General features: G+C 38.4%; 1 protein-coding gene across 1 annotated transcript in view; it reads left to right on the top strand.

Moving 5' to 3' along the window:
* The window catches only part of LOC129519854 (phospholipid-transporting ATPase ABCA3-like), a 194,675-nt gene that overhangs the window by 85,923 nt on the left and 92,708 nt on the right, over positions 1–16,044 (top strand). Inside the window, exon 11 of the mRNA XM_055340686.1 lies at positions 8,832–8,961. Coding sequence (XP_055196661.1) covers positions 8,832–8,961 — 130 coding nt within the window. The remainder of the gene's footprint in view (positions 1–8,831; positions 8,962–16,044) is intronic.

Raw genomic sequence — 16,044 nt, forward strand, 5'->3', positions numbered from 1 at the left:
AAGAAAAGAAAAAGAAAAAAAAGAAGGAAAAAAAAGAGAAGAAGAGAAAAAAGGTGGGGGGAAGCAAACAGAAAACAAGAAACAATGGGGAGTATCCTCTGATTGTGTATATGGTAAATCCCTCGACTTCCCCTGGAACTTTCTAGTGCTGCTTGGTCAATAATTTGTTTTTCCCCTGACCGTCTTGCTGGTCTTCTGGGGGAGGGCCTGCTATGCTGATTCTCAGGTGTGAGCACTTGGGTGAGCTGCTCTGCCCCCTGCCTGGTGCACCACTCAGTGAAAGTTGTTTAACCTGTTTATCCTGTGAGGCCACTGTGAAGCTCATTGGGGGTTGTTTATCCTGTGAGGCCCCAGGAGGAATAGCAACAGTGGTGGCAGCCAGCTCTCCAGCCCTGGTGTCAGCTCCTGCAGTAACTACTAGAGCTCTCAGTCTGCAGGGGCCTGAATGCTCCGGGAGTGGGGGGCCGCTGATCTGCACAGCTCCGGCCACTGGCGGCAGTAGTGTCCTTGCGGTCCTGTGCCCTCCCGGACTCTGCCTGTCCGGGGGTAGCGCTGGATCTTGGGCTGTGTCCCCCGGTGCCCTGGGTTCCTGGGCCTGCACTGCTGGAATCGCGCTCCCTCCACACGGAGCCCCCTCTTCGTGGAGCCTCAGCCCAAGCCGCCCCTTAGCTGCTCCCGGGTCCAGCTGTGCGCACGCTGCAGCCCTTTAGGGAGCTCGTCCCTGGGGTATGGCGCGCTCTCCCCCAGAGGCAGGTCCTCCGTTAATGTCCCCGGGAGCCTGAGGGCATCCCCGCCCCTCCTGGGATCCTTTTCCAAGTCCCTGGGAGCGCCTTTCTGTAGGGAAGATTGGTGAAGCTCCTGCTTCTCGGGGGACGGGGCTTTCCTGTCCTGGGGGCACTCGCCACGCAGCCTTAGCCCGGCTCCTCAGAGGGCCCCTCCGGCTTGGATGCCTTTGTTTCTTTATTTCTTCTCCCACCCCCACCCCCGTCTTCCTACCTTGATAGAAGGGCGAACTCTTCTCACTGCAGCATTCTAGCTGTTCTCTCTTTAAATCTCAAGCCCAATTTGTAGGTTTTCAGTATGTTTTGAAAGTTATCTAGGTAATTTGGTGGGGACAGGTGACTTCTGTAATTGCATCTTTAAAAAAATTTGCTATGTCAAGTCTCTTCTAATTGGTGTATCTAGTCCATTGTCATGTAAAGTGATTATTAATGTAGTAAAATATTTATCTACAGTATTATAACTGTTTTATATTTTGTTGCATTTGTTCTTTGTGGCTTGTTTTCTCTGTCCTTTCTTTTCTGCCCATCTGAAGAGTGGTCCAGTATAATTTTATCCATATTCCTCAGTAGGTTTATCTTTGCTTTCAAAATTTTTTCATTTTTAAGATTTTTATTACTTGGTGTTCAGCAATTTAAATATGATATGTCCAGATCTGAGCTTTTTGACATTAGTCATTCCTTTGGTGCTCTGAGTTTCCTAGATCTGTAATTTGATGTCTACTGTTAGTTCAGAAATTCTCAGTCATATTGCTTCAAATACTTTTGCTCCTTTCTCTCTTCTAAGATTTCATATGTGCTTGCCAAACTTTGTATTTTTCCTGCAGTTCTTGGATATTCTGTTATGGTTATTTTCATTCTTTTTTTTTCAGTTTGAGGTATTTCTATTAGTGTTTCTTCAAGCTTACTGTTTCTTTCCAGTGCACTTACAAGCTCATCAAAGGTATTTTTTATTTGTCACAATATTTTTTATTTCTGACATTTCCTTTTGATTCTATATTAGCATTTTCATCTCTTTGCTTTCATTATACATTTGTTCTTCAAATTCCTGAGATCTTAGCATATTAAATATAGTTATTTTATATTACCACTCTGATAATTTCAAAATATGGGCCATATATGTATGTGGCTGTTTCATATATTCCATTCTTTCAGACTATGTTTTTCTTTGCCTTTTAATTTTTTTAATTTTTTATTTATTTATGATAGTCACACAGAGAGAGAGAGAGAGGCAGAGACACAGGCAGAGGGAGAAGCAGGCTCCATGCACCGGGAGCCCGATGTGGGATTCGATCCCGGGTCTCCAGGATCGCGCCCTGGGCCAAAGGCAGGCGCCAAACCACTGCGCCACCCAGGGATCCCCTGCCTTTTAATTTTTTAATAAAAACCAGAAATAATATATTGGTTAATAGAACTGATGTAATTATTCTTTAAGTGTGAGGTTTCATTTTTGTTTGGCTAGGAGTTAGGCTGTGTTTACTATTCACTTAGGTTTTATAGTTGTTGAGGCTTTAGTTTATTCTAGTGTCCTTTCCACTAGAATACAGAGCTTGTATTTTTATTAGTTCCTTGAGGATGCTAAATTTCAGTTTGTAGGTTAAAAACTTTATGACTTCAGGGACACTTGGGTGGCTCAGTGGTTGGACATCTGCCTTTGACTTAGGTTGTGTTTTGGGGGTCCTGGGATCAAGTCCTGCATCAGGCTCCCTGCAGGGAGCCCGCTTCTCCCTCTGCCTATGTCTCTGCCTCTCTCTCTGTCTCTCATGAATAAATAAATAAAATTTAAAAAACAACAACTGTAGGACTTCAGAGAGGAGCTAATATGCAGAAGAGATGGGGACCCTAAATTTGCTGATCCCTGGAATTCAGCTAGGTAATTATCAAATCATTCTTAACACCTGTGAAATCAGAGATCTGAGAAAAGAAATGCTGCAATTCTACAAATAGAAAAGCAACTACTTTTTGGAAGGTAGGAAATGCGGTGACTTGAATCAGGGGTGATATATCAGAGGATACCATGAGGGGAGGCAGCTGGCTTAAGGAGGCTACCACTGAGTATTATTAGCAGCAGAACACAAAATTGGAACTTTTGGAAGTGTGCTACAGTAGAGGTCATCCCTGGCATAAAGGTGCTCAGGTAATGAAGTGGAGAGGAATCCAAACTGAGACATCGTGGTCTGAGGATGGCTGGGCTTGCAAGAGATGCCTTAGGGCAACAGCGTTCCCAGGCATAGAAACGGGGAAGCCAGCTGAGAACAGCAAGTCTAGGTGCCAGATGAAAACATTGCCAGCTTTCTGCTTGGTGTTTTCATAAACTGTATCCTGCTGCATGTTTGCACAGCAACTCTCCTAGCAGGGGCCCAGCAAAAGGCAGAAGCATGGTGACACACACTTCTCTCCCCTAGGAGGAACAATACCAGTCCATGGTGCAGGAGTTATAAAATTTGACAACTTGAGGCTTAATCCTGTGCCTGAGGTAAAAATGATTGGTCACAGCCTGAGTGAGCACAGAGTTCCAACAGAAATCAAGGAAATAAAAGTGATAGACCACTTTTCCATAAGGGCTCACTGAAGAGTGAGGGCACAAACTATTAGGTCTGGGCCTAGAGAATGGAGTGCTTCCATTTTCATTCCCCCATTGTTGCTGAAAGTCTTTAGGAAGCAAAACAGTACCATATATTAAAATCCAGAGATGCTTACACTGAGCTTGGCCCCCTACTAATGGAAATGCAATTCTACCAGGGCAAGGGCACTTGACAATCAGCCCAACAGACCCCTCCTCCAGAAGACCAACAGGAACAACCAGCTAGCACCAAGTTTACGGATCAGAGAGAACTGCAAAACTTCAGCTTTTAAGGAAAATAGTAATATATAATTCACATTTTATAAAATTATTTTTTAGTCTTTCAGTTTTATTTTTTCCAGTTATTTTCTTATTTTTCAATTCTTTTTTAGTTTACATATATATATATTTGGTTTCCGTTCATTGTATTTTATTTTATATATATGTGTGTGTGTTTTTCTTTCTTCCCTATTTTTGGGATCTAGTTTCTTTTAACAAGCAAAATACACCCATGATCTCGTATTTTGTTCTGCTTTGTTTCTGAATTGGTTTTCTTTTTTTGTCTGATTTGTGTTTTCTTCTGGTTTGTTTTGTTATTTTTTTATGTTGTTGGTGGTGGTGGTATTGTTGAAGGTATATCTCCTTTTCTGGACATAATGACCAGACAGAGAAGTTCAAAACAAAAGAAAGAAGAGGAGGTAGCACCCACTGCCAGGGATTTAATCAGTATGATATAAGATGTCTGAACTAGAATTTAAAACAATTATAAAGATACTAGCAGGACTCGAAAAAAGCATATAAGACACTAGAGAATCCCTTATTTTAGAAATAGAAGAACTAAAATTCAACTAGGACAAAATAAAAATGCTGTTACTGAGATGCAATTAAAACATGGAGTCTCTAACAGGACAAATGAGGCAGAAGAAAGAGTTGGTGATATAGAAGACAAATGATAGAAAATAAAGATGCTGAAAAGAAGAGAAAAAGACAAACACTGGATCATGAAGGGAGACTTTGAGAAATCAGCAATTCAATAAAACAAATAATGTTCAGATAATAGTGGTCCTAGAAAATGAAGGGGGGGGAGAATGTTAATTTGAACAAATTATAGCTGAGAGATTCTCTAATCTGGGGGAGGAAACAGGCATTCAAGTTAGAAGGCACAGAGAACCCCTTCAAAATAAAAATAGGTCAACATCAATGACAACATCAACAAAAATGACATATAATAGAGAAGCTTGTAAATTTCAGAGATAAAGAGAAAATCCTGAAAAAAGCTTGAGACAAGAGATCTTTAACCTACAATGACAAAAAACACAAGGCTGGAAGTGGACTTGTCCACAGAAATCTGGCAGGTCCGAAAGGACTGGCATGATATATTCAACATGCTACATGGGCAAAATACGCAGCCAAGAATACTTTTTCCAACAAGGCTGCCATTCAGAATAGGAGAGATTAAAAGTTTCCAGGACAAATAAACACTAAAGGAATTTGTGACCACTAAACCATCACTAAAAGAAACATTAAAGGGGATCCTTTGAGCAAAGAAAGAGCCCAAAAAGTAACAAAGACCAGAAAGAAACACAATATACAGAAATAGTGACTTACAGGTAATACAATGGCACTAAATTCATATCTGTCAATAATTACTCTGAATGTAAATGGACTAAAATGCTCCAATCAAAAGACACAGTATATCAGATTGGATAAAAAACAAGACCCATCAATATACTATCTACAAGAGATCCATTTTAGTCCCAACATACTTCCAGATTGAAAGTGAGGAGGTGGGAACCCTTTAACATGCTAACAGACATCAAAAGAAAGCTGAAGTAGCAACCAGACAAACTAGATTTTATACCAAAGACTGTAGTAAGACATGAAGGACACTCTATCAAAATAAAAGGGTCTGTCCAGCAAGAAAATATAACAGTTATAAATACTTATGTCCCTAACTTGGGGGCAGCCAAATGCCTAAGCCAATTAATAACAAAATTAAAGAAATACATTGATAATAATACAATAATAATAGGACAGACCTTATCACTCTACTCAGCACTGGACAGATAATCTAAGCAGAAGATCAACAAGAAACAAATGCTTTGAGTGACACACTGGACCAGATGGACTTCATAGTATTCAGAGCATTTCACCCTAAAGCAGCAGAATACACATTGTTCTCAAGTGCACATGAAATATTCTCTAGAATAGATCACATACTGGATCACAAATCAGGTCTCAACCAGTACCAAAAGACTGAGATTATACCATGCATATTTTCAGACCATAAATTTCAGTGCTTTAAACTTTGAACTCAATCACAAGAGAAACTTTGGAAGAACATAGATACGTGGAGGTTAAAGAGCATCCTGCTAAAGAATGAATGGGCCAACCAGAAAATAAAAGAATTTATTTTATAAATAAATAAAATACGTGGAAACAAATGAAAATGGAAGTGGGGCAGTTCAGGACCTTTGGAATGGAGCAAAGGTGGTCCTGAGAGGGAAGTATATTGCAATACAGGCCTTTCTCAAGAAACGAAAAGTCTTAAATATACAAGCTAACCTTACACCCAAAAGAGCTGAAGAAACAATGGCAAATAAAGCTTAAATCCAGCAGGAGAAAAGAAATAATAAAGATTAGAGCAGAAATCAATTGATACAGAAAAAAAGTAGAACATATCAATGAATCTAAGAGCTGGTTCTTTGACAGAATTAATAAGATTAATAAACCCTTAGCCAGACTTAAATGAAAAAGAAAAGAGAGGGTGCCTGGGTAGCTCAGTTGGTTAAGTGTCTACCTTCGGCTCAGGTCATGATCCCCAGTTGGTTAAGTGGCAGCCTTCGGTTCAGGTCATGACCCCAGGGTCCTAGATCGAGTCCTGTATCAGCCTCCCTTGCTCAGCAGGGAGTTGCCTTCTCCCTCTGCCGTAACTCCCTGCTTGTGACCTCTCTCTCTTTCAAATAAGATCTTAAAAAAAAGAGAAAGAACCCAAATTAATAAAATCATGAGTGAAAGAGGAGAGATCACAACCAACAACAAATAAATACAATTATAAGAGAATTTTATGAGCAATTATATGTCAACAAATTGGGTAATCTGGAAGAAATGGAGGCATTCCTAGAAACATATAAACTACCAAACTGAAACAGGAAGAAAACAGAAAACCTGAATGGACTCATAACCAGCAAAGAAATTGAATCAGTAAACAACAAAAACAACAACAAAAAATCACTCAACAAACAAGAGTCCAGGACCAGGTGACCTCCTAGTGGAATTCTACCAAACATTTAAAGAAGAAAATTAATACTGGTTCTTCTGAAGCTGTTTCAAAAAATAGAAATGGAAGGAAAACTTCCAAACTCATTCTGTGAGTCTAGCATTACCTTGATCCCAAAACCAGTCAAAGACCACACCAAAAGAATTACATACCATTTATTATTTTAAAAAAATAAAAATAAAATGAACCAAAAAAACAAAGAATTACATACCAATATTGCTAATGAACATGGATGCAAAAATTCTCAACAAGATACTAGCCAATAGGATCCAATGGTATATTAAAAGGATTATTTACCATGACCAAGTGGGATTTATTCCTGGGCTGCCAGATTTTTCTAAAATCTGCAGGTTAATCAATGTGGTGCATCACATTAATAAAAGAAAGGACAATAAATATGTGATATTCTCAATAGATACAGAAAAAGCATTTGACAAAATACAGCATTCTTTCTTGATAAAAAATCTGAGAAGTATAGGGATAGAAGGTACATACCTCAGTATCATAAAATCCCTATATGAAAAACCCACAGTGAATATCATCCTCAATGGGGAAAAACTGAGAGCTTTCCCCTGAGATCAGGAACATGACAGGTATGTCTACTCTCACCACTGTTTTCAACATAGTAGTGGAAGTCCTAACCTCAGCAATCAGACAACAAAAAGAAATAAAAGGCATTTAAATTGGCAAAGAAGAAGCCAAACTCTTAATCTTCATTGATGACATGATACTCTTGCAGAAAACCCAAAAGATTCCCCACAAAAATTGAGGAAGACACAAAAAGTGGAAAAGCATTCTATGCTTACATATTGGAAGAACAAATATTGTTACAATGTACAACCCAGAGCAACCTACACATTCAATGCAATCCCTATCAAAATACTATCAGCATTTTTCACAGAGCTGAAACATACAACCCTAAAATTTGTATGGAACCAGAAAAGACTTTGAATAGCCAAAGTAATGTTGGAAAAGAAAACCAAAGCTGGAGGCATCACAATTCCAAACTTCATGCTATATTACAAAGCTATAGTCATTAAGACAGTATGATGCTGGTACAAAAACAGACACATAGAACAATGGAGCCGAATAGAGAGTCCAGAAATCGACCCTTAACTCGATGGCCAACTAATCTTTGACAAAGTAAGAAAGGATATCCAATGGAAAAAAGACAGTCTCTTCAACAGATAGTATTGGGGAAATTGGACAGCTACATGCAGAAGAATGAAACTGGAGCATTTTCTTACACCATACATAAATATAAACTCAAAATAGATGAAAAACCTAAATATGAAGGAAGAATCCATAAGAATCCTCAAAAAGAAAACAGGCAATTTTTAAAAAATATTTTATTTATTCATGAGAGACACACACACACACAGAGGCAGAGACACAGGCAGAGGAAGAAGCAGGCTCCATACAGGGAGTCTGATGCAGGACTCGGTCCCTGGACTCGATCCCGGGACTCCAGGATCATGCTCTGAGCCAAAGTCAGGTGCTAAACCACTGAGCCACCCAGGGACCCCCATTTACAGATTTTTTTTATCTGTTTCTCTTACTGGAATTTTTCTCTCATGAGAGCAGGAGTTGTGTTGGTCTCGTTCATTAATGTATTCATAGTACCTTACACAATGTATATGCCACATAGTAGAGGCCCTCAATAAATATTTGTTGAGTAAGTGGATTGGTGAGCATGATTAATGACTGATGAATCTCAGTAGATGAGGCAGAGAGAAATATCTAAGGTAGGTTAGTCTCAGGTTTCTGTCTTTATACATCTGTGTGGGTTGTGGTGAGGAATATGGCATGAGGAATACATTTTCAGATGTGCTAATGAGTAGTGTTTGGAGTGCCTCAAGGACACCTAGTATAATGGGTATCCAGCATGAAGTTCTGGAACTTAGCAGGAGGACACTGATTGTAGCCGACTGTGGCATTATCAGCTTCAAGACAGAAGCTGGGGGCAGCCCAGGTGGCTCAGTGGTTTAGCACCACCTTCAGCCCAGGATGTGGTCCTGGAGGCCCGGGATCGAATCCCACATCCGGCTCCCGGCATGGAGCCTGCTTCTCCCTCGTCCTGTGTCTCTGCCTCTCTCTCTCTCTCTCTCTCTCTCTCTCTCTCTCTCTCTCTTTGTCTATCATGAATAAATAAATAAATCTTTAAAAAATAATAGATTTAAAGTTAGCATTTGTTTTGTTGTTTTCACAGGAATTCACAACGGAGAGGGATACCATCTTAGCAGTAAAAAACTTATCTTTCAATGTATATGAGGGGCAAATCACTGTTCTTCTTGGACCTAATGGGGCAGGAAAGACTACCACCATGTCGATTCTCACAGGTAAGTTTTCATGGTCACCCTGGTCACAGATACTGGCTTCAAGTTCTGAAACTTCTGTGTACCCTCCTGATATTGATATCATTCAGTGATATACACAGTTTCTGATTAATTCACTGTTCCTAAGGTACAAATCATTATAAAGTTTAAAAATTAGTATTTAGGGGGTGCGGGGCAAGATGGCAAAGGAGTGGGGTTCCAAAGTCACCTGTCCCCACCAACTTCCCTAGATAACTTTCAAATCACCCTGAAAACCTACAAATTCTACCTGAGATTTAAAGAGAGAACAGGGCAGCCCCAGTGGCCCAGCGGTTTAGCACCACCTTCAGCCCAGGGTGTGATCCTGGAGACCCAGGATTGAGTCCCATGTCTGGCTCCCTGCACAGAACCTGCTTCTCCCTCTGCCTGCCTGTCTCTCTCTCTTTCTCTCTGTCATGAATAAATAAATCTTTAAAAAAAAATAAAGAGAGAACAGCTGGAATGCTACAGAGAGAACTTGCGCTTCTACCAAGTACAACTTGTTTTTAGCCACTCTGCACTGATCAAAATGACTAGCAAGAAGAACTCACCACAAAACAAAGAATCAGAAACAGTATTCTCTGCTATAGAGTTACAGAATCTGCATTACAATTTGATGTCAGAAAGCCAATTCAGAAGCACAATTATAAAGCTACTGGGCTCTGGAAAAAAGCATAAAGGATTCAAGAGACTTCATAACTGCAGAATTTAGATCTAACCAGGCCGAAATTAAAAATCAATTAAATGAGATGCAATCCAAACTGGAGGTCCTAATGATGAGAGTTAATGAGGTAGAAGAAATAGTGAGTGACATAGAAGGCAAGTTGATGGCAAGGAAGGAAGTTGAGGATAAAAGAGAAAAAAGATCATGAGGAAAGGTTAAGGGAAATAAATGAAAGCCTCAGAAGGAAAAATTTATGTTTAATTGGGGTTCCAGAGGATGCCGAAAGGGACAGAGGACCAGAAAACATATTTGAACAAATCATAGCTGAGAACTTCCCTAATTTGGGGAGGGAAGCAGGCATTCAGATCCAGGAGATAGAGAGATCACCCCCTAAAATAAATTAAAAAATGTTCAACATCTCAAAATTTAATATGAAACTTGCAAATTCCAAAGATAAAGAGAAGATTCTTAAAGCAGCAACAAGAAATTCATAACCTTTATGGGGAGAAGTATTAGGATAACAGCAGACCTCTCCACAGAGACGTGGCAGGCCAGAAAGGACTGGCAGGATATGTTCAGGGTCTTAAATGAGAAGAACCTGCAGCCAAGAATACTTTATCCAGCAAGGCTGTCATTCAGAATAGAAGAAGAGATAAAGAGCTTCCAAGATAGGCAGACTGAAATAATATGTGACCACCAAACCAGCTCTGCAAGAAATATTAAGGGGGATCCTGTAAAAGAAAAAGGAAGTCCCAGGAAACAATCCACAAAAACAAGGACTGAATAGGTATCATGATGACACTAAATTTGTATCTTTCAAGTGAACTCTGAACATGAATGGGCTTAATGATCCTATCAAAAGGACACAGGGTTTCAGACTGGATAAAAAATTAAGGCCCATCTATTTGCTGTCTACAAGAGACTCATTTAGACATAAGGGCACCTACTGCCTGAAAATGAAAGGTTGGAGAACCATTGACCATTCAACTGGTTCTCAAATGGAAGCAGGGGTACAAACCCTCATATCAGATAAATTAAAGTTTATCTGAAAGACTGTAGTAAGAGATGAAGAGAGACACTATATCATACTTAAAACGTCTATCCAACAAGAGGACCTAACAATCATGAATATTTATGCCCCTAATGTGGGAGTTGCCAAGTATATCAATCAATTAATAACCAAAGTTAAGACATACTTAATTATATTTCTACTGGGAGACTTCAACATGGCACTTTCTGCAAATGACAGATCTTCTAAGCATAACATCTCCAAAGAAACAAGAACTTTAAATGTTACACTAGACCAGATGGATTTCACAGATATTTACAGAACTTTCCATCCAAATGCAACTGAATACACATTCTTCTCAAGTGCACATGAACTTTCTCCAGAATAGAACACATGCTGGGTCACAAATCAGGTCTTAACCAATACCAAAAGATTGGGATTGTCCCCTGCATATTTTCAGACCACAATGCTTTGAAACTAGAACTAAATCACAGGAAGAAATTTGGAAGAAATTCAAACACGGGGAGGTAAAGGACCATCCTGCTAAAAGATGAAAGGGTCAACCACAACCAAAAAATTAGACAAGAATTAAACTGTGGAAGGAGCCTCAGTGTCCATTGAAAGATGAATGGATAAAGAAGATGTGATTTATGTATACAGTGGAATATTACTCAGCCATTAGAAATGACAAATACCCACCATTTGCTTCGACGTGAATGGACCTGGAGGGTATTATGCTGAGTGAAATAAGTCAATCGGAGAAGTACAAACATTATATGTTCTCATTTATTTGGGGAATATAAATAATAGTGAAAGGGAATAGAAGGGAAGGGAGAAGAAATGTGTGGGAAATATCAGAAAGGGAGACAGAACGTAAAGATTCCTAACTCTGGGAAACGAACTAGGGGTGGTGGAAGGGGAGGAGGGTGGGGGGTGGGGTGAATGGGTGACGGGCACTGAGGGGGGCACTTGACGGGATGAGCACTGGGTGTTATTCTGTATGTTGGGAAATTGAACACCAATAAAAAATACATTTATTATTAAAAAAAATAAAAATAAATTTAAAAGTTTAAAAAAGATGTGGTTTATGTTTAAAATGGTATATTACTCAGCCATTAGAAATGACAAATAGTCACCATTTGCTTCGACATGGATGTAACTGGAGAGTATTATGCTGAGTGAAATAAGTCAATCGGAGAAGGACAAACATTATATGGTCTCATTCATTTGGGGAATATAAAAAATAGTGAAAGGGAATAAAGGGGAAAGGAGAAAAAATGAGTGGGAAATATCAGAAAGGGAGACAGAACATGGGAAACTCCTAACTCTGGGAAATGAACTAGGGGTGGTGGAAGGGGAGGTGGGCTGGGGTGGGCGTGACTGGGTGACGGGCACTGAGGGGGGCACTTGATGGGATGAGCACTGCGTGTTATTCTATATGTTGGCAAATTGAACACCAATATAAAATAAATTTTAAAAAATATTCATGGAAACTAATGAAAATGAAGATATAACCATTCGAAATCTTTGGGATACAGCAAAAGCAGTCTTAAGAGGGAAATACATCACAACACAAGCATCCCTCAAAAAATTGGAAAAAACACAAATACACAAGCTAACCTTGTGCCTAAAGGAACTGGAGAAAGAACAGCAAATAAAACCTACACCCAGCAGAAGACCGTTAATAAAGATTCAAGCAGAACTCAATGAAACAGAGACCAGAAGAACTGTAGAACAGATCAACAAAACCAGGAGTTGGTTCTTTGAAAGAATTAAGAAGATAGATAAACCATTAGCCAGCCTTATTAAAGACAAAAGAGAAAAGACTCAAATTAATAAAATCATAAATGTAAGAGGAGATAGCACCACCAATACCAAGGAAATACAAATGATTTTAAAAACATATTATGAGCAGCTCTACGCCAATAAATTAGGCAATCTAGAAGAAATGGATACATTTCTGGAAAACCACAAACTACCAAAACTGGAACAGGAAGAAATAGAAAACCCGAACAGGCCAATAGCCAGGAAGGAAATTGAAGCAGTCATCAAAAACCTCCCAAAACACAAAAGTCCAGGGCCAGATGGCTTCCCTGGGGAATTCTATCAAACGTTTAAAGAAGAAACCATACCTATTCTACTAAAGCTGTTTGGAAAGATAGAAAGAGGTGGAGTACTTCCAAATTCGTTCTATGAGGCCAGCATCACCTTAATTCCAAAACCAGACAAAGACTCCACCAAAAAGGAGAATTGTAGACCAATATCCCTGATGAACACAGATGCAAAAATTCTCAACAAGATACTAGCCAATAGGATCCAAGAATACATTCAGAAGATTATTCACCATGACCATTTGGGATTTATCCCTGGGATGCAAGGCTGGTTCAGCACTCGTAAAGCAATCAGTGTGATTGATCTTCTCAACAAGAGAAAAAACAAGAACCATAGGATCCTCTCAATACACACAGAGAAAGCATTTGACAAAATACAACATCCATTACTGATCAAAAGTCTTCAGTGTAGGGTTAGAGGGAACATTCCTCAGCATCTTAAAAGCTATCTACAAAAAGCCCACAGCAAATATCATTTTCAGGGGGGAAACACTGGGAACTTTTCCCCTAAGATCAGGATATTAGGGATCCACTCTCACCACTGCTATTCAACATAGTATTGGAAGTCCTAGCCTCAGCAATCAGACAACAAAAAGACATTAAAGTCATTCAAATTGGCAAAGAAGAAGTCAAACTCTCCCTCTTCGCCGATGCCATGATACTCTACCTAGAAAACCCAAAAGCCTCCACCCGAAGATTGCTAGAACTCATACAGCAATTTGGTAGTGTGGCAGGATACAAAATCAATGCCCAGAAATCAATGGCATTCCTATACACTAACAATGAGACTGAAGAAAGAGAAATTAAGGAGTCAATCCCATTTACAATTGCACCCAAAAGCATAAGATACCTAGGAATAAACCTAACCAAAGAGGTAAAGGATCTATACCCTAAAAACTATAGAACACTTCTGAAAGAAATTGAAGAAGACATAAAGAGATGGAAAAATATTCCATGCTCATGGATTGGCAGAATTAATATTGTGAAAATGTCAGTGTTACCCAGGGCAATTTACACGTTTAATGAAATCCCAGCAAAATACCATGGACTTTCTTCAGAGAGTTAGAACAAATTATTTTAAGATTTGTGTGGAATCAGTAAACACCCCAAATAGCCAGGGGAATTTTAAAAAAGAAAACTGTATCTGGGGGCATCACAATGCCAGATTTCAGGTTGTACTACAAAGCTGTGGTCATCAAGACAGTGTGGTACTGGCACAAAAACAGACACATAGATCAATGGAACAGAATAGAGAATCCAGAAGTGGACCCTCAACTTTATGGTCAACTAATATTCGACAAAGGAGGAAAGACTATGCATTGGAAGAAAGACAGTCTCTTCAATAAATGGTGCTGGGAAACTTGGACATCCACATGCAGAAGAATGAAACTAGACCACTCTCTTTCACCATACACAAAGATAAACTCAAAATGGATGAAAGATCTAAATGTGAGACAAGATTCCATCAAAATCCTAGAGTAGAACGCAGGCAACACCCTTTTTGAACTCGGCCAGGGTAACTTCTTGCAAGATACATCCACGAAGGCAAAAGAAACAAAAGCAAAAATGAACTATTGGGACTTCATCAACATTTCTAGTTCCTTAAGGCAGAATTTGGTTATTTGATTTCAATGCAAGTGTCTGCAAAGATAAAGTTTTCTCTGAGACCTGATTTCCCTGCATTCAATAAGTTATGTCATACTGTGTTTACATTTTTGCTAGTCCCAGTGCATTTTCTAATTTCACTTGTAATTTCTTCTTTGAGAGTGTTGTTTAATTTTTGCATACTTATGAATTTTCCAGGTTTTTTTTCTAGTGTTGACTTTTAGTTTCATTCCATTGTGATTGGAGAAGATACTTTGTATCACTTCAATCATTTTAAATTTAAGACTTGTTTTGTAGCCTAACATACTATCTATCTTGAAGAGCCCATGGGCATTTGAGAAGAATATGTTTTCTGCTGTGACTGGGCAGTGTTCTATATGTGTGGTTTAGGTTTAGCTGGTTTAAAGCATTAAGTCTTCTGTTCCCTAACTGATCAGATCTCTCTAGTTTTCTCTTCATTGTTGAAAATGGGATATTAAAGTCTACAACTATTATTGTGGATCTGTTTATTTCTCCCGTCAATTCCATTATATTTTGCTCATATATTTGGTGCTCTTTGTGAGGTACATATATGTTTACCATTGTTGTAATTTAATTTCTTCATGGGTTACTAACCTTCTTTGTCTTTTATAACAATTTTGTCTCAATATGTCTTTTGTATGTCTTATATGTCATACAATATGTCAATATGTCTTATATATCTACCCAGTTCTATTTTGTATTCTCTTTGCACAGAATTTCGTGTTCTCATCTGCCACTTATGTCTAAAGTGAGTCTTAGAAATCATATAGGTGGATCACTTTCTATTTTGCCAAATCTGCCATTCATTTGAGAGTTAATCTAGTTCCATTTAAAATAATTACTGAAAAGGAAGGACTTTTTGCCATTTTTCTGTTTCTGCACATCTTTTATATTCTGATATTTCTCCATTCCTGAATTGCCTATTTTGTGATTAATTTTTTTCCTTCGGTGTACTGTTTGATTTCCTTGTGTTTCTTTTTCTGTATAAATTTTTTAATGGTTGCCCTATGGATTACAATTAACATCTTAACTTTATAACAATTTGCCTAATTCCTTTTAGTTCTATGGTTTCTGTGAGTTCTCTGGGCATATTTTAAGGCAAATTATTTAAATTCTCTCTCTAGTAAGTCCAGTGTCTGTACTTCCTCAAGGACAGTTTAACAACAAGTTAAATGATATCATAGGACACTTTGATTTAATTTACAAACTAGTTCTTTAAGGCTCAAATTTTAAGAATTGGACTGGTGGTGGGCAGTAAAGGAAAAAAGTACTTACTGTGGTGCTAAAGTATTTTTTTCTTTAGCATTTTGTCTTTAACCCTATTTTCCAGAATTTTTTTCAAAAATGTTTTTTACTAAATTTATAGATTTAAATATTTAAAATTTTGAAAACTATGGCATTTATTTCTATTGGTAGAATGTTTAAATTTTAGAAACAGTTATGAATTATGTGAGTACCATAATCCATCCCAAGTAGATTTCTGTTCCTTAGTTCCACATTGCTTTATTATACCAAGATTTGCATGAATATCACCATAGCAAAGGCAGATTTATTTATTTTTGAATATTGAATTTTATTTTTTAAATTTTTTAGCTTTATTATTTTTTAAATTTGTTTTTATTGAAGTTAGATTTACCAACATATAGTATAACACCCAG

This window comes from Nyctereutes procyonoides, unplaced genomic scaffold (assembly GCF_905146905.1).
Source record: "Nyctereutes procyonoides isolate TBG_1078 unplaced genomic scaffold, NYPRO_anot_genome, whole genome shotgun sequence".
Classification (NCBI taxonomy): Eukaryota; Metazoa; Chordata; class Mammalia; order Carnivora; family Canidae; genus Nyctereutes; species Nyctereutes procyonoides.